The sequence below is a fragment of the Ptychodera flava genome, chromosome 8 (assembly GCF_041260155.1).
Source record: "Ptychodera flava strain L36383 chromosome 8, AS_Pfla_20210202, whole genome shotgun sequence".
Classification (NCBI taxonomy): domain Eukaryota; kingdom Metazoa; phylum Hemichordata; class Enteropneusta; family Ptychoderidae; genus Ptychodera; species Ptychodera flava.
In genome coordinates this window covers 33,602,763-33,622,962 of record NC_091935.1, presented here as the reverse complement: position 1 = coordinate 33,622,962, position 20,200 = coordinate 33,602,763, and the positions used below count along the sequence as shown (strand labels likewise).

Below are 20,200 nucleotides of genomic sequence, written 5' to 3'. Positions count from 1 at the left end.
ACTCTTTCGACCAATAGAAGCTCCATTTCGGGAGTCTTATGAGGTACCCAAACTCCAGGGCTGTGTTCAGATGAGTGAAGTTGTATATTTTATTTACCTGCACGCCCTGGTAAGTAAGAGGAACTTACATCTGCCTCTCGGAGGGCAACACTTTCTTATCTTGCCATTGCATTGACAAACGGGAACCGAAAATCGCATTTATGATCAGGGGGAGGAGGAGAGAGATGTGACATGGTCAAGTGGGAGGGTTATGGTTGATTCTACGTCAGGGCTGTTACGAACAGCACGGGAGGTTTTTTTTAATTTACAGACAAGTTTAGACATATGGAAATGTTTGACTTGTCTTTCTATGGCGTCAAAGCAAGATTGTCAACTCAAATCGACAGCCAGCTACAACAACACATCGTCATGGCCATAAACGGTCATTTTGTGTCATGTCTCAATATCAAGAGTCGCATACCATGGATATTTGAATTCAATCTCATCATTGCCAAGAATCCGTCGCGTATATGTAACAGCTGCACCGGTGAAAATGGCACTGTACAAACTGAAACGCAAAGAGTAAAATCTCAAAACTTCACACGAGACTCTCGTGTCATACCATGGATGATAATACCTTGGACCTCTAAATAGAAGATTGATTAAAACGAGTCTTTTATGATTCTAATTCAAATATCATTGGGATCGTTAACAATGTAAATGACAGTGTTCATTTTTGCATCTACGGTATGATAAGATCGATCTTTGGACACAAATATTTGTGTATGTTTTGATTGTTGGTGAGACATCACTCGAACCATATCAAACCCTGTATATGTAGTTGAAAATTAGCCCGCTTTTTCCCAGTCCGACGTGACAGTTCTCAGGGGTCTATCTCGACTAAGTTTGTACTTCACATATACATGATATTCTGGTGGTCATTCTTTATACTTCAATTTCTCAATCTCCAAGCAAATCAAGCAAATTTATATCAACAAATACCAAACAACATTTTGATGGCATGGCATTATAGACTGGTAGATAGTCTATAGTCTGTCCGTGGTTTCGGTACCCTAAAACTTAAAGTGAGATTCGACATAAAAGGCGTATAGAGATTCAAGACAAACCAAGACAGTCAGTCTCTCTCTCTCTCTCTCTCTCTCTCTCTCTCTCTCTCTCTCTCTCTCTCTCTCTCTCTGCGTTGAAATGTGTCTATGAAATTGACATAGCATGTATGATCGCTTACGTGACTTTGGAAACTATAAAAGTTCACCTCGAGCCAAGGGCCAGATATGGGTTGAAACACGATTTCTTGGCCATCACTTTCATGCTTGAATGTGTACACTTAATTTGCGGACGCACGGATGAATAATGTAATATAATAAATAGATTGATTGATTGATTCGCTTGTAGATAAACGAGTAAACAATATTAGCCGCCGTGCTAGTTTGGCGACTATTAGAATAGATAGACTGCAGACTGTACCAGACAGTTCGTTTTTTTATCAGAGTGAATGATTCAATATTTTAGAGCGAAGGGGGAAATACAAAGTAGGTAAATATGAATGTGGTACGCGTGTAATCTCTACGGATATCCTTGGAAACATTGTGCATTACTCATTTTATTCACAAGATAACCTTTACTGCCATGCCATTATCGGGAATTTACACTCACTGCCCATGCTGTCTTAAAAAGCGGTTTTCATATAGGTGGACGATGATTTATGATATTGACAACATGATTGTCTGAGCTGTGTACCTTTTTTCCCAACTATTAAAACCTGGTTGGCCATGGTCATTCGATGGACGACGTAAATGGGTGCTAAACTCACGTTAACGGTGCACTGATGTGATCTTGGATTGTGGAATTATCTCTTTGAATGCCTTCGTATCGCCGGTACTTCTCACTGCACGGCCAGTACCCATGTTACCTAACTAGCGATGCAAAGTCACAAAATTGATTTCAGACGGAATGTACACGTGCAAACGAGAATTAGCTGTTGGTGTCTGGTAATTATTAACAAGAAGTATGATTTACAACCACTGTTTAGTTCGATGCAAACCATTCACTTTCCCGCAGACTTACACGTTACAAATCAGATAATCCTTGTCTACCCACTGTATGGAAATTTCCTTAAGTATGCTTGAAACACTGCATTACTGAAAAATGAAAGTTTTACAAGTGCAGACATGCACTCACACATTAATTAGTTGCATTGCTATGCAGTCATTCAACCTTTGCACATTAACAAGCACACACATTTCATTTTTATCTTTCGACAAATACTCCCACAACTGACCACTACATGCATATAGTAGTTTTACACAGATAAAATCGCATTATAATACAATTTAAGCATTTCTGTCCAGTATGTATCAGCAAAACTCAAAAACATAGATCTACTTTTGTTATGATCTACATGTTATAGATTGATATCAAGTTTCCTGTATCAGTAGTTGGTATAATCGCACATGGCGGTCGAGCCCTATCGGATCACGCAAGCGTCCTGTGCAGCACCACGTGGCATAATGTTTGATCTAGGCCTCTATATCACGAAAATGTTTAGTTTCAATTGTCCTCGTTTTTACTTCTGCAAACATATAATGTTCTTGTCTGACATCTTGAATTACCGCTGTCTGGAGAAGTTCCGTTGAAATCTTTCATATTTAATATTAAAACATACATATCTCTGTGTTCGACAGCAGCGTCTGTGCAGACCCTGTGAGTGCCATAATTCGTGACATTTTATGATACCAAAAGCTGAAACAGTTTTTTATTGACCTGTATAAACGGATTAACATGGAATCAAACATAGAGGTAAAAGAAGCGCAGGCGTCAATATTGACAAAGATTAAGCATTTAAGACTTCCGTGACCATGAACTTTTACTTTACTTCAAAGGAACAGAGCCTAACAAAATTTACACACTACTCGAGTGTGGTGTAGTGAGGTAATGTTCAGAAACACATTTGAAGCACTTCCTACTTTGTATATACAATGAACATCTTACTTAGGCTGCTCATGTTTATCCAGTCAGTCATTGCATTTAACTGTGGGATGTGAGCCATAATGTGAAATGATTGCATTTTGCCGCACTTTTATTTTTTCTTGTTTTTATATTTTATTTTTTAAGACGTGTTCATAGAAACACTGAAAGTAACAGTTAAGGCTTCACACATGAGTGTAAAAGTAATTGACAATGTAGAGGGCGCTGATCTGTATTCTGAGAGAGAGAGAGAGAGAGAGAGAGAGAGAGAGAGAGAGAGAGAGAGAGAGAGGGAGAGAGAGAGAGAGAGAGAGAGAGAGAGAGAGAGAGAGAGAGAGAGAGAGAGAGAGATAATGTGGAAATGCTTGTAGTGAACATTCCAAGGTGCCAACTATCCACCGTGTGTGTGTCAGTTGACCATGTGACTTGACATTTGTCAAGGCGAAATCACGGTCATTGTATTAGTTTTTAAGTTATCTATTTTTAAGCCATTCAGTTTCCTCTGCGAAACACAAACGCAGGAAGTGAGAAACTTATCACAAAATCCCAGTCGTCATGCAGCCTTGAACTTGATCTTTATCACTGAAGTTGATATGTATTTTTGGCTAAGCTTGTTATCTATTTGAACTTCATTAACTCTGTTATCTTTCATATCTTCGATGTTCCTTTAAAAGGTCAGGAGATTTTACATGTAATTTCAATAATAGCCATGGTATTGTGAACTAGGTTTGTTTCGAGCGGAGCCTAGAATGGTGATACAGGACTAAAAGATGCACGAAAATACGCATTCGGCAACTTCACAAATTCAGAAGTTGTAGTTAAAAGAGTGAAAAATCCAAAAACCGCCGTAATTACTTCAGTATTTGTTGAAGGTTGTATGTCGGCGACCTTTGAGTGTGTTAGACGTCTGTGAGATTTTCTCTTAGTTTCCTCTCATCCAACATCTGGAGAATAACTTCTGTCATTGTGTATTGGTTTGTCGGGTCGGATGGGATGGGCGTGGAGGGGGCTGACCTGCAGTTCTCGGAAGACATGTCTATAATATAAAGTGGTATAACTATAAAACATGAACAAATGGACAAATTATATACACCCGTGCTAGGGACCTGCCGGCACCTCTGATTAGTTTACAATAAATTATTTTAGTCGCTTTTTGACGTATACCCATGTAACATCATCTTTGTATCTTTCTTCCCTTTGAAGACGAACCATCGCCTCCGGATGAGCCTCGTAACTCGATAAGTTAATGTCAGGAAGTGAAACAAACATCCTCCATTATTTGGACCGTAAAGATATTTTTCTCTCTCTGAAGCCGTCTTTAAAACTTCTGCCATTTGGCATTTCCTGTCCAGACATTGGTCATTTACCATCATATTATAACAATCTACCATATAAGAGTTACTTGAGAATAGAGAAAGGTACTGTCAGGCGCAAATGCTCAAATTAGAATGCATCAAGGCCAATTGACTACGACATAATCATGCGCACATATTCTCCGGGATAGTAATCTAGAGAATATCATTCGTCCATTTTTCGTTTCGTTGTCAGCGATAGCATGGGATTGATATATTTGTGTTATTGAAGACGCTGGGAATGAGTTATAAATTGTTTCATTGAATGAAAAGGGGAACTTTGGCGGAGTTCAACGTCAGATCTGACAATTAACCTGAGGGATTTTCTGTTCTCATAGTCAACCGGCCATGTCACTCTTTTACGTACACTACATTTACAGACACTGAGCATTGACGATTGGAAAATTTTCTGAATCTGTTCATCTTTGGCATACAACCGATCTCACTTGAAAAGCAAAGTGTCGTTGTAACGTTACAACAAAGATAACGGTTTTTTTGTCGCGAATAATACAACGAGGGGTATGATATATGGATAGCATTTCAGGGCTGTACGTGAATTATAAATACAGTAAACAACATTACACATCTTCAAGTTTCAAATATAATTCGTCAAGCTAAGATTTCTCTTCGCGAAACTCAATTCCAGGCGTGTGAACATAAAAAGATGCAGACTGATCTTTATCTGCAGAAAAACAAAGCAGACGACAGTTTTTGTTGAAGTAAATGCTCTAAGGCCAAGACAATGTTGCCATCGGAGTACATGATAAAGTTAAATGATTTATAGATTAGGCTTAGTACAATGAAAGTTTAATCCAACAATCAGTTCTCAAAGTCAAAATATCATAGCAACCGTGGAATATGGAATTATTGTGGCTGTTTTTTCATCGGATTAAATTCTGCTATCTGTTATCGATGGTGAGAAGAGATATCAAACTCATTACTCCAATAATAAGCGAACACGTGACCACACTGCTTATTAATACTGTATACATGTGAACATTTTATAGTCTCTGACCGTTTCCCAACAGTCACGAGTTAGAGCGCCCTCTGCCGACGGGTCATTTTTTGTCCGGTCACCTACTTTCAAAGTTTCACAGAATGGAGGAAATTATCATTGTCGACAAGCCTAAGCTTGTCAGATTTTGCACGTTAAACTTGTCTTAGAACATGATTTCTGCAACATGGATATTACGTTACAAAGCAATCGGTGTAGATCCAAAAAGGTAAGGCAGTCAGGGATTATTATTACAATCATCATCGTTGAGAGACGATTCCTTCGGAATAAATAGAAAATAATATTCTCTCAAGAAAAGGTACAGATTCTGCTTTCGAAGACGTAAGCTCACAATATTTGAACAGTAGTTCCTGAAATTTAGACTGAGCCATATATTTTGAAATTACTGAATGATGTGGCGTAATTACAGATCGTGGACAAACCTTTTTTATCGACTTTAAAGCGCACTGTATGTTTGAAAAATGTTATTGATAGCACAGGGAGCCACAAATAATGAGAATACTCGTCTATAAATATTGGCGAAAAAAGAGAGAATAATAACAAAACACAAATTTTGTATTTTGCTTTGTTTTCTTGTCAGTCTGTTTCTTTGTCGTTTTGCTTTTTAGCTTGACTTTCTGTGAATACAGAAAATACTTTTCCATGTTTTATGTGTCTGTGTGTCTTCATGCCTTAGAACTAGCTATCTATGCGTAAAGCTGTATCACTGCCACAGATGTACAGCCAGAGAAATAACTAAAGTTGGCCGTTGGGGGCGTACAAATCCTGCTAGTATAATTGGCTCAGGTAGCAAGCAACCTTACAGCTCTGTGAGAAGTAACTTGTTACAGACGTCGATCTTCGAGAAGTAATATCTTTGGTACAAATTTTAGCTCTACAAGTCAGGAGAAGGACGCTAAACGCTTTGAACAGAAATTTCATCATTATATAGAAGGTGGACGTTGAATCGCAGTACCTTGACATAGCACTTGTTGATGTCATACCTCGAGGTGAATATAAAGACCGCGATCCAGAGTTGATGAACTTAAAATCATTCGAGGAACATAGCCGTGGATTACTTGTCTTCGGTGAGAAATGTTAGTTGAAAATCCCTCCAACACCGATTCGATAGCCAAAAATCAGCTGCTATAAGGGGTAACGAAACGGCCTGGAAGATTCTAGAGTGGCGGGATGTTGAAATTAAGACAAGTAGTTGATACATTCCAAAGAGTGCACAGACAGAAATGATTTTTATGATGAACATGACGATATGACTATACGGCTTCGACACACTGTTACCTGTTCAGAGAACAAATGCATTACAAGTAAAAGCATTTTCGAACTGGTCGGTTCACCTGGGTCATCTTCATAGTCGACGCGCTTCGCAGTGCCAAAACTTTATGTATGTATCGAGTGAAGCCTGGACTATGAAAAAAAACCATAATGTACTTTTGCAATAACTATTTCGATTTAACCAATGTGACCATCGATGAAGTAGATAAAGAGACCCATATCGTGACACTGGCAGTGATGCCGCGTCTCTGAACGTGAGCGTTTGTGGATGATTTGACGAAAGTTTACATTGGGACTATTATCTCGAGATATCGTATATTAGTGAATATTTTATTGTTACGTAATTTTTGGCATGTCAAAATCTTTCAAAAACAAACAATTTTATATCTAATCATGTTCTGCCATTCCAAAACAAAATCGACAATGTGCAAATAGTCTAGGTCGCTCCACGGCCATGCCGTAGTGTACACATAGCTTCATCGTGCGCATCGTTCACAGTTGGCCTGTCGTAAACGTGTGTGTTTGTGACGAGAGAGTGAGTGTGTGGCCATTAGCTGAGTCGTCTCTGGCAGAGACATGCGCCGCCAACAGGAACATAGACTAGCGATGCAAGTCGCACAGGATTGTAGAGCAAGAGTATTAAGCGCTTTAAATACTTTTCATCTTGTGAATTGTAACCTTTGACCAGATTAGGAGCTGGTAAAAAAATGTGTCTTGACTGAAAAATATGGGGTAAAATCCGTCGTCATAGTGAAGAGGGAGAAAAAACCGTATATCTTTCATGGAGTGAAGACACGATATTGCATAGACAACGAACAGTGAATAAATGTCCACTATAAAATCAATCTTCCCAAATATCGTACTGATAAACAAAACCAAGACATACCAATGTCACGCATACATCCTCCGTGTTCGAAAGCGATGTGTCGTGTACACGAGCGATCCTTGCAACCTGCAAGAATTCATTGTTCTTTCTTTATTTATTCGCAAAATAGAGAAAAAATATATGAATGAGATTTCAATGGGTCCTGAACAGTACAATCAACAACAACAAATATGAGATAAGTCAAAAAATATTAAGTACGTGATTGTGAAGTAGGGAAATTCGAGCTGCCTTCAGTTTAATTTCCTTTCCTTTCAATATTTGCTTTTCAAGACGAGAGATGTATAAATAGGATTCATGCATTGAACCATAAAGTGGAAAATGTATCACAAAAGGACTTACGTAGGCTGAACAAATGAACGTAACACAAAATTAATTCGAATAATATCAATAATGGAGGTGCAATGAGCAACACAAGACATTACATCACCAAGTTCGTGTTAGCGATTTTCAATGGAGCTGTTGATGGTGATTGCATTGATGACGTTGTTACGTTGTCCGATGCGTGCTAGTTGTCATGGTTTCCCGTGGCTAGCACGTAAACTAGTCCCCCGCGGAAATAAGTCATGTCGATACAATTCCTTTCCTGACGTGGCGTCCACAAATGTAAGCGTTGCGTGTCGCGGTCCAACTTCCACAGCGGCGAATCCGCCCAAACTTTCCTTTTCGGCGTAGTGATATTTCAGTGCATTGTCCGGGACAGCGTGTTGGTGAACCGTTGATGGGTCGACGAGCCGAGCAGATCCGATGATGAAGTGCTCAACAGATGAATTGTCTTCTCTTAAATGCTAGAAGAAACCAGTTGCCGGTAATTAGTTCAACAAAAGTCACTTTTTGTGCGTTTTCTACTTTTTATTACAGAATTATTTACCCACATTCAAAGATCAACCAAAAGAATAGAACACGATTGGAACTAATTTGGGATAATTGGATGGTAAAGTAAGGTCGTTTTAACCTGCAAATGTAAGCTCATCTACTTTTCTTTATAAGTTACACACTTGTTTTTATGAGTAATTTGTAATGTTGCAACATTCAGCTATATGGTACCAAACGCTTTTGAGAAATTTGAAAAATATGAAGATCCAATTATCCCAAATTAGTTCAAATTAATCGTGTTAAATATGATGGTCACGCACAGATAAGATTCACTGTCCAGTAAAATCTCGCTGATAGGTTTTGTGATTTTTGCCGTTTTACGAAAGAATGCAACGAACTCGTCGATATATATACATCCAGCAGATACCAAACTTACTTACGACCCCTTTTGGCGTGTTTCAATGTCCTGACTGGCAGTAATGTAACTAATTGCTCAGATAATACAAAACTGACAAAAAGAATGCCTAAAGTCAACGGCTAGACTTCATTAATGATGTTGCCTTGTTTGTACTTCTTTGGAAGGGGGACTTTGTCCCTTCATGGAAATTATGAAATGTTTCGAATTCATTCACATATATGTTTGTTATATTTTACTAGCGTTCCAGTTTAATACATTGGACCGAATAAAATCTATGGTGCTTTTTATTAGTAAATGTTGTTTCATTAAAATGTGTGGTCTTCCCCTCCACTGTCTATAACGTGATTATGTGACCTGTTACATGTTTGACCCTGCTATAGCATCAAACCATAAATTGCCGAGTATCGTTCACATATGATAATGCACGATTTGTCTGGCGCCATCTAGTGACACACTCGTTAGCATAAGGGTGCACTTGTTGTGCACTTACAACATAATACAGATGCTGCTCGATCCCCGCTCGATCGTTCCACTTTTCTTTTACTTTACCCGATGAAATAGTCAATGTCTCCGGCCAAGGGAGTCGATGAATTTGTTAGGGTCACCCTGTTTTGGAAATGCTCAATTTGGGAGGGAGTGTCAGTGTTTTTGATTTTTTAAAGATACCGGCCCATAATTACACCGAACACATCGTAGCCTGCCATAAATTCAACTTTCAGCGAGGGCATAATTTTAAAGATGTATTCAGATTTAACACATGTGTGTACACTTTATACTGTTAATAATTTAAACTTCAAGGCTGATATGATTGCTTTAAATATTTTCTAATGTTACATATATTTTATTTTGAAAAAAGCGCTGGCTTCGTTGAACTCATCCCTTTCTATACGTATAACATCATGCAATAATGTTAATGTATTTCTCGCAGATTGTCATTATTTATGCTTTAATTTTGGCATTTTTTGAATCCTGAAATAGCGCTAGTGCTGGAGGAGACAAGCTCTCTCCATATTACCCCATTCAATATCAATTAGTACATTGTAGCCGCATTTATAGACAAACTTATATCATTTCATTTGTGTGAATTATTCCTGCTATCATACTAGTCATCTTCTGTGTGGGGCAAGCTCCATCCTGGCATACTTCTGTAATGCCAATAATGCCTGTAGATTACCAATAAATGCGAATGTTATTTCCTGAGCCAGGAATTAACATTCACACGCACGCACGCACGCTCGCACGCACGCACGTACGCACGTATGCATGCATGCATGCATGCATGCATGCATGTATGTAGAATATGTTACAGTACATTTACCAATGATTTTGACGATGAGATACAGCTGGATATTGATACACTACCTAATTAGGTTTGTCAGTTTGCTCTTGAATTTACCCTTTTAGTGGTCAACTTTTACAACTTTGCGCCAACATCAGACAGACTAAAACAGCAGGTGACGCAGCTAGATGTCTGTAAACTAATTTACTATGTAGTATGTTTATATCTTTACAGCAGCTATCAGTTTCGATGGTGACACACACAGAGACTGGTTGCCAAGTTTTACAAGCAGTTCAAATTCACGGAGAGAAGGTAAAGGAACGACGTTACTGCAAATTTAGACTCGGAGGACAGTGTTCTTTGTAGTTGAATATCAATAAAGTTCATGACTTCAAAAATAATAGAGTAATGTGTAAAATGAACAAACTTTACTTTGGTTATCAACAAATGAATGACACCACATTTCTCAATGAGATGACATCGGGGCCTACTTCAGTGCGAAGTGAACTTGGGGGTTTCAGGCTATTTCGTGAACGTCATTTGTTTTCTATATTGACAAGATTATAAAATATATAAAACTAACAACCCAAGGGCTTTGGGTCAGCAACTTTCTAGTCTAAAAAAAACTCAGACAAGTGTTTTGTCGAACGAAGAAATAATTCAAAACTAAAACATTTCTCTTCAACTCAAATCTAACCAAAATCTAAAAGTAGTACAAAATGGATCACTCAAAAAAGTAGTAAATTGTGCAATGGGACGTGTACTTCATTTTTCAAATTTTACTTGAAGTAGACGACCTGAATGGGTTATATTTAATTGTCACAAGTACTATAATCGCTGGTAGTGGCAATAGTAGCTAAATCTAGCTATGTTATATTTTCATTTGGCCTATTCCAAAGTACATTTGGTTGCTGAGACGTGGACATAGTTTCAGTATGCGTAGCTGATGTAGACACAGGTATAGGTTGCGTCAGGACATCCTGAGTTGGAGAGGGGGAAGGGTATTTTCGGTACATACCCCATGAACCAGTAAATTCTGCCGTATCTCACGCCTATAAATGCTTGGTTTTACACTTTTGTAGTATTCAATATGCTCCAGAACATTTGCAGTCAGTTTTTTTACCGATGTTCCCAGATGATTTGCCTGGCAGGAAACTGCCAGTTTTCAAGTACCGCAAAACAATGTTGTTGGCCGTTTGCGTTGAAATACCACCACAACGTTTACCAATTTCTGAAAATGACAGACTGTTTAAACAGAACTGAACAATCTTCTCTCTTACTTCAGCTGGTGTCGTCTGGGAGCCATCCATGTTGCGTTTTTTGTCTGGTTCAACGTCTGTTTGTACAAATGTACAGATCATTACGCCAGTGAAACTGATAGCTGCTAATTATGTGTCAGCGTATGTATACAAAGCCCATGGCTGGCAATACCAGAACATCTCGTTGTCTGAGTTTTATATTAGACTCGAAAGTTGCTGACTCAAAGCCCTGACTTCCAGACATTGCTATCGCTACTCAAACGTTCTCATTCTTTCAGATCGATTTGTGTAGTTAGTTTTAGATTTTGTTTGAAGTCATGAACTTTATTGATATTCAACTACAAAGACCACTGTCCTCCGAGTCTAAATTTGCAGTAACGTCGTTCTTTTACCACCTCTCCGTGAATTTGAACTGCTTGTAAAACTTGGCAACCAGTCTCTGTGTGTGTCACCATTGAAACTGATAGCTGCTGTAAAGATATAAACATACTACATAGTAAATTAGTTTACAGACATCTAGCTGCGTCACCTGCTGTTTTAGTCTGTCTGATGTTGGCGCAAAGTTGTAAAAGTTGACCACTAAAAGGGTAAATTCAAGAGCAAACTGACAAACCTAATTAGGTAGTGTATCGATATCCAGCTGTATCTCATCGTCAAAATCATTGGTAAATGTACTGTAATGAGTTTCCAATGAGTTTCAAATTGCACTTGGAACAAATTATTAGGGATAAACACCTTGTTTTCAGAATTAGGCACTGTGTTACCTTTTTTTGTTTTGTTTTGTTTTGTTTTATTTTGTTTTGTTTTGTTTTAGGGTTTTTTTTCTCATGGGGGTGCGACTCTTTGACATATACCCAGTAAACTGACCGATTCCCTGGCCGAAGAAAGTGACCACTCCCTTACCTGTAAGCTGTGATCGTGACCGGCCAAGTATGCAGTAACTTCATATTTCTCCAGGATTGGATTCAGAATCTCAGCAAGTACTTCTGTTGGACCATTCTCGCCGATTGACCACACTGGATAATGACCAGCCACTACGATATAATCGCTAAACAAATGAAAAAAAAATAGGCCAATGACGGCCATACTCCATCAGCTTAAATACCTATCCACATACTTTCCTCACATGTTAAAATTTTCATGAAGCAGAGTGTCCCGAATTTAGCTCATTTCTGGTATTAACACTTTGGTATCGCGACAAATGCTGTCTAATGGAAAATTGGCCTGCTTAAGTTTGGATCCACTTGAACAATCACAGTTTCCTGCGTCGCCAGTGGCCTCTCTTTTCCCCTCCTGTCTGGACTCACAGATTTCAGGCCTTTCATGAGAATGATAACTACCGTCCAGTGGGGAAGAGTGAATACCGGTTTGACAGTGTATCAAAAATTGATTTGAACAGTGTTATTCGTAATGTACATGGAAGAAAATTATATCGCAGACGATGGAGCCAGTATATCGATGCTGATATCAGACATGTCTAATTTCAATAAAAATAAGATCTCAATGAGAGACTATGAAAAAGAAACAGATACCTTTGATTTCTACTGTTGACATAGTAACTTGTGATTAATTTTAAAACAGTATTAAATGTAATCCCCTTATGAAAGTATGAAGGCTGAAAGAAATAACGTTAAATCTAAAAATAGGTGACCCAATTGAAAGAATACCAGCTTCTGGTCAAATATCCTTAGACGATCACCTTGCAAGCAAAGTACACACAGCAAGACTTGAAAACTTGACCGTGTGTACAAAGGATTCAGTCAATACAATTAATTATTGTTCCTCACTCTGATGAAGTATTCAGCGTATTTTCTATCCATTGCCATTGTTGCGTGGCTTTGTCCTCCTCTAGGGGCCCTGTTAACGCCACGCCGGGGATGTTGTCCTGCGGGATGCCGCAAAGCATCACGGTATCTATCAAGACGAGCAGCAGAGTCGTCCTCGATTCTGGCAAGGTAAAGCGATGGCTGTGATACAATGACGGAAAAACCCTTTCGAGAAAACAGAGTAAATTGTCAATATGCCATGTAACGCGATATCTACAACCCCCACAGTCGGTATAACCTCGAGTGAGTAAAGATCCTTTATTTATAATATTCTAAATCTATTGTATTCGCCCATGTTTGTACTATCATGTCACCTTTCTTCGACTGAGTCATATTTCAAGATTTTTTTTTCTGTTAGACGTGCACGTTCGAATTTAATGCTGCATCGACGTAAAACAACTGACACTGTTATCCGAATCCAAAGACAGAGTCACAAAGGCGTGAGGCTTTGAAATTTTAAAGCTTCCCACAAAGCCTAGGGGTAGAAAATTACATGTAACACGCATTGACTCACCATCTCTCGGATTTCGAGCTATATTCGACTTGTGCGTTCACGTTGCCATAGTAATCGTGGTTGCCAGGTAGTATGTACCAAGGATTCTGCAGCGACTCCGCCGTGAACACGTCTTCAAATGTTCTCTGTACAATCCAGGAAGTAACACATCCTACGTTAGTAAGGTCATGTGAAATCTATTATGGTATTATGGCGTAATGCACGCAAACATGCGAAGGAAGGGAGGAAGGAAGGAAGGAAGGAAGGAAGGAAGGAAGGAAGGAAGGAAGGAACGAGGGATTATGGGTTGCTGGCTGGGTGGCTTGGTGGGTGGGTAGATAGGTACTAGGTATATAGGTAGGTAGGTAGGTAGGTAGGTAGGTAGGTAGGTAGGTAGGTAGGTAGGTAGGTAGGTAGGTAGGTAGGTAGGTAGGTAGGTAGGTAGGTTTGTAGGTAGGTAGGTTTGTAGGTAGGTAGGTTGGTCGGTAGGTATAGGTAGGTAGGTAGGTAGGTAGGTAGGTAGGTAGGTAGGTAGGTAGGTAGGTAGCGTTTAGGTTGTACTGTTCATCGTTTTAGGGAGCCGTCATTATTTATGGCCTGGGGGGTCGGAGGAATCTGAGAAGGGGGTCACTCAAAAAATCGAAAGCTACAAGGGGGGTTGCTCAAAAGTGGAGAACAAGAAAGGGGGGGGCTACTCAATTTTGTTGACATGTATTGAAGCATTTAGTGGAGTTACGAATTAATACAACAATAATAGTAAAGATAGGTATATTCATACCCGGTATTTGTTATTTGTGTACACACACAATTATATATATATATATATATATATATATATATATATATATATATATATATATATATATATATATATATATATAAATCATAATACAGGTGGTTTCAAGTAGAAACTAAAATCTCATTACACTATGTGTTTCACGTTATTGTGATCTTCAGACGAGAATGATCAGCTATTCGACGTGGCGAGCCTTATGTTAGAGGCTAGTACTGAGTACATTTTTCAGTATTTCCTGATTAAAGATTGATATACTTGCCTGATCATTAATGAGAAACGTCTGCTTTCTATATTCTACATTGTATAGGTTACCGATAGGGGAAAATGTGTAAAGCAAGCTTATTCTGATGCTATAAAGTTTAAAACCAGTTGAATGCCTTGACAACAAACCCATCTTTTATTGCAGGAAAATAATAATAAATAATAAATGTGAATAAATGTATGTCTGTCGCTATTTTTTCGGTTTCAAAAAATATAGTTGAAATCAGTGAACTGAAATATAAGTTTTGGAATACTGTCTCAGATTTATTTTCCTTTGAGTTTTTTATACGAAAAAAATACTCCCCAAGTGCAACCAAATAACACCATTTTAATCTCTATTTTTCAAAAGCTCAAATGGCAGGAGGGGGGACACCCCCCTCCTGATCTCCCCCCGCGACCGCTTATGCGGTCTCTTGTGGTGCTTTTTAGCACCACATCTTCCCCCTCTTGAAAAAAAATCCTACAGAATAACTGCATGTCACCAGAGCACTGGATACAGACCTGTACATCAGCCCCTGCCACAGCAATTGGAACCTCCTTCCGATAAAGACCTATACCACAGGGTTTAATCAGGGTCTGTACAGGGCCTGTCGCAGCAGCAATCCATTTTACTGTACAGATATTTAACTTTCCCAATTTTTTTGGGGGGAGGGGGGTCACTCAAATTTTCTGTAGCAGAGAGGGGGGGGTTACTCAAACACGTCATGGTTGGCAGGGGGGGTTACTCGAAATTTTGGAGTTTCGAAAGCAATTCCTCCGACCCCCCCCCCCCAGGCCGTAAATAATGACGGCTCCCTTAGCGACGAAATATGTACTTGCTTACTGTCTCCGAACTTTTCTATTATATCGTTCTGTTATGCACTGGTCTGCTGTACTCTGCACTGTGAGCGGTACCATACATTGCTATACGGAGTTGTACTGTACGCTGTTGTAAAATGTTCTCATATCGTTTTTTTTAATCGTATTTCACAGTACTACTGGCGCGTATACGTTTGCTGTGTCAACGAAAATGCGAACAGGGAACAAAGGCCGAATATTTACGGGTGCACTAGTGACTGCTATCAAAGTACGTCCCACAAACAATGTGCATATATGACTGTACACCTGTGTTTATGCACACTAGAAAATTATGACTCAAATTTTGTGTTCACATATTGTTTCTGTGTTAAAAAGCACCTTGGTAAAATAGTACTAGTTAGAACTAGTGGATCTTAGGAATGAGCCTTGATAACCTTTCCAATATCTTTGTTCAAGAAAGCAAGTATGATTTAATAAAGTATAGTAAAATTCAAAATTGTATCCATGAAAACACACTGCATCATGAACAATATGCGCTGTTATTTGATAAATGAATTCTAATCCGGATTTATAATAATTCAGTAATCAACAAAAAACAAAAACGTCGGACGCTGTACACATAAGCTATGTTGGCATTTTGAACCGCAGTCAATCGAAAAGGGATTCCGACTAGAGTCTTCCGATATGAGTTTATGGGGCGAACAAGAAACCGCTCTGCTGATAGGACAAAAATAATGGAATATGCAAAGAAATATTAACGTAAGATGATTAACACATAACTAATGTATACTGCGTGTGTGTGCGCGCATGTACTCTTCAAAATGTTTGTAATTGATGATAATTGAATATCATGACAAACCGAGACTTTGAATCTTTAACAGGCGGATCGTAAAGTGTGAGTATATACTGTATTGTCACCTTGAATCTTGGGTCATCAACACCTTGCACGCCATACTCGTAAAAGTTATCGCCGAGGGAAACGGTGAATTCTGATTGGAAGAGATCTGCAACGTCACCCATTGCCTTGGCAACAGCAACTTCCACTGCTGACGTGTAGGGAGAGTGCATGACGCCACCCCAGTCGCCGATGACAGTGAAATACAGAGAATTAGGAGAAGCGTTCGCCTGGAACACATCTGAAACAGAACATTACTCACATTTTTATGACGGGATTAGCAAGAACAACGAGCGATTGTAAGTAATTTTGACACCAGTTTATCAGCTTAAGGGGTGTTGCACGTTACACAGAATTTTGGGCCCAAGTTTGCGTTTGCAAAATTCCATTCTATTTCCAGTGATTTGTTGAGCCAATTTAATATATTAGTGGGGTCTAATGTTTTGATATTTTGCACGACAAACAGGACCTGGTGTAAATTGAGTGAAAACGAAGTGTAAATTTATGCACATACATGGAAATTACTGGATTTCTTGCCTTCGATTTTAAACACTTGAAAAGAATAAACTCCGACTGGGTCAAATTGCACGAAATTTTACACACTTCATATTTGGAGTACTATACACTAAATGAATACTCTTATTTTGCGGTAGAATCCTTACAACTGAAATAAGAATATTAATCGTTTTGAACTTTCAATCAACCGAGGTAAAATGCATAATCCTTGACGACTTTAGTAGTCATAACATTCGCATTGCTAGCGAGACTTTAAAATGTCGTCGTTAATATTCATGGAGTTACTTGAGCTAAAAATTAATCTGACACTCATGCAGCGAGAAAAAAAAAATAATAGAGGAATTTCCCGAAAACTTCACTGTTTAATAGAAGCGGTTAATAATTGCTGACTTGGATCTGTCTGACCGAATTTACATGTCATAGCGAAAAATCCTTCGCTGCTTCCGAAAAATAGTATTACGATGAATACTCGTCGACATATACGTCAGGAAAAAAACGGTCATAAAAAAGCTCTGCCTCTCATTTGCCTATTGTGACGTTTGGAAAGTTGTGAAACAACGTTTATTGTGCCAAGAGTTAGAGGAATTACACATAGTGATGTCACTGTGTTAATGTCACAACATTTGCTGAATACACCTGTATTGTAACTTCGTTCTTGTGTGTAACAAGAATATCTGGGGGAAGTCGGGGATTTCAAGGGAAGAGACGGGTAACTGTAAAGACAGCTAATTACTTCCAGGTTTCGATCGCTTTTCTGCGAGCATCTAATCTAGTTCATCAAAATTTCATCTATCTGTGACTGGTTGATTTTGCCAACAAGTCGATCCCTACAAACTTTTTCTGGTAACAGTAATAGAGAGTAAAAGAGGCGTTTATTCAAGCAAGATAGGTAGCTTTAACTCAAGTCTCGGTCGACTATGACGACTTGCCTGGCGATTTCAACTTACAGTGAAGAAATATGATTGCACGTCATAATCCTCTATAACGTGATTATAAAGCACAATCAAAACAGGCCAGCGCCAAATTCAAGAGTTTTTCGTTTGTGCAGTAAGTTGGTGAATCTTGCTGTATTCACGTCTGTCAGTGCTTATAGTACACGTTGTGACATTTAACCGTTCGGTCACGACAGGCACAAACGAAACAATTTTGCCATGAGTCATTCAGTTGCAAAAAAAGGTCTGTACAACTACTATAAACTATAAATTCGCTTATCCCCGCTGTAAAATTTGTTTTTATCACGTATGTATGTTAACATCAACCCCCTGAAAATAATTATATCATGCAACATGTGTTTTCATCGAAACTTGACGGCAGCGGGTGGAGTTTGTTCAGTGCTCTCAGTTCCCTCACAACACAAAACACATTATTGATTCAAGTGGGATAATTGTAGTTCTTTATCATCGGGCTAACCACGGTCACTCCAGAAATGACCTTGGGTCGACAGAGAGGTTTTGTATAACCAGTCCAGGTCTAAGCACATGTGGTCCACACCTATTATTAACCCTTGAAGACAAGCAGCTTCTCGAAAATCAAATAAATCATTTTTGAATTTTGAAATTTCAAACTCGAGTTTGTCGAAGTTAGACGCGATAGCGTGTAAAAAAAGCCAGTATTGGAAATTATATAACAGACTCGGGCACTGAGAAATGAAAATGTACCTGCAGCTATCACGCGGATTAAATTTTCGTACTGAGGATGTCATGTTTCTTTTTAGGTGCATGTGATAAAAACGATCAATTTAGACAAAAGCTATTAACTAAGACTGGATAGTTTTTTCTACTGATTTCCAATGTGTATATTTTGTCTGTGTTTTGATAACATGACTGTATTTCTGCGTATTCGTCCTCACACATCTGTAGGGATTACGTACTAGTAAAATTTTCAGCGGACCAGCACACCTGTGTTGTTAGTTGTCGTACGGATGCTGTTACTGCCTCCATGGTTGTCATTTGCTTAAAGCCAATTACAGAGTAACAAGTTCCGAACTATTTTTAGATCATTGTCGCCTGAAGCCTGTTTGCACATTGACTTGTTGACAAGTCTGCCATCGTGTATTCCCCTTCCAAATGTCGCCCGCCATGATTTCCACATCAAGTGTATACTGGCGGGTCGAGTCACCTAGGAGCTATGCCAGACAGTGACTTGAATTCTGTTCATCAGAAATTTGCTTTTGCTCTTTTCCCTACAACTCACGGAAATCCAATCTTACATCTTGGTCTTTCCGCACCAACATTGAAGACTAATATAACCCACCTTATAACACAAACAGGTTAACAGTCACCCTTCAATTCAACTCAGTGCCAATAATACAGTTAATCGTTACTTACCGTCAACCGGTAATCCAAGGATTTTCATCAAGCTCATTCCATAAAGGGACAACACCATGACCAGGCGTTTTACATGTAAGTATTGAAGTACGTTCATGGTGTTGGTCAGGAAGTTTGACAATATTCGTGGGCAAAAGCTGAACTAAACCCGAGACCAACTCGTTTATACTGCATGGACTACATGCTAAATTGACCAATTGCATAACCGTGAATCACTCCCCCTTTTTCCTCTTCAGGACCTGTCTACTTCTGTGGCGTGCATCGCTCCAGGGTCAAAGGTTTCTGACGGTATAAAACGTTTGGGGAACACGGCTCAAGAGTCCTACATGTTTACATATTTGTGTTTGTCGTGTTCATTGTGCCATGTGTAATTATTGGCAGACTAAAGAACAATGCAGTCACAAGATTTACTTCTCTTACCGAAAAGTTCCATACCTGTACTTCTATCGACTCCAGTATGGGAGACAGAAAGGGGAAGTATTTTGCAGAAGATATACAGGATTATAACACTACGGTGTAATTTTAATGTAATGGTACTTGTAAATAAGAGGTTTCACAGCGAGCGATCACGTCTGCAGCTTTATCCATAATCCGAAGACTAATATTTTTTTCTCTGGCCTCAGCTGTATGCAAGTCCTAGTATTTGTTCTGTCTTTAAAGTAACTTCCTGGTCTACTCCGATAAGCATGTCGAAATGCCAGATGTTCAAAACTTGTCAATGTGGAAAGTATGAGTGCAATGTCCAACAATATCAACAAATGAAATTTATTTGTCCATAAAATTGCATATTTTACACTTTAGGTTGTGCTTATATAGGGCTAATACTTTTCATTTGAACAAAACTTTCGATGCAGCAAAATCTCCCACTACATTGTTCCTGGTGACTTGGAGTGATTTAACAAACTGTCCACAATAATGATAGAGGAATTATATATACAGTATGTGCTGTCAGAACAAAGCCTGAGCATTTTCACGTTCTTCCAGAAGAAAAAAACAAAACTCATGAATAAATGTGCACGACAAAAATGCC

The 20,200-nt window shown here is 38.8% G+C and overlaps 1 protein-coding gene across 1 annotated transcript; it reads right to left on the bottom strand.

Annotated features, from left to right (window-relative positions):
* Nucleotides 1–7,621: 7,621 nt before the first annotated feature.
* LOC139137960 (tartrate-resistant acid phosphatase type 5-like) lies at nucleotides 7,622–19,421 on the bottom strand. Its single transcript, XM_070706193.1, has 6 exons — nucleotides 19,171–19,421; nucleotides 16,351–16,568; nucleotides 13,599–13,723; nucleotides 13,046–13,249; nucleotides 12,162–12,306; nucleotides 7,622–8,274 (listed from the first exon to the last, which is right to left on the bottom strand). The coding sequence occupies exons 1-6, from the start codon at nucleotides 19,265–19,267 to the stop codon at nucleotides 8,002–8,004; spliced, it is 1,062 nt and encodes a 353-aa protein (XP_070562294.1). The 5' UTR covers nucleotides 19,268–19,421; the 3' UTR covers nucleotides 7,622–8,001.
* Between the last annotated feature and the right edge of the window lie 779 nt (nucleotides 19,422–20,200).

Bases quoted from the DNA above. Each gene is read 5' to 3' on its own strand.
- LOC139137960 (XM_070706193.1), bottom strand. From the start codon at position 19,267: ATGAACGTACTTCAATACTTACATGTAAAACGCCTGGTCATGGTGTTG. The intron at 16,569-19,170 runs GTAAGTAACGAT...GTTCTGTTTCAG, and splicing joins CCTTGGATTACCGGTTGACG to ATGTGTTCCAGGCGAACGCT. The intron at 13,250-13,598 runs GTGAGTCAATGC...TTTTCTCGAAAG, and splicing joins AGCTCGAAATCCGAGAGATG to GGTTTTTCCGTCATTGTATC.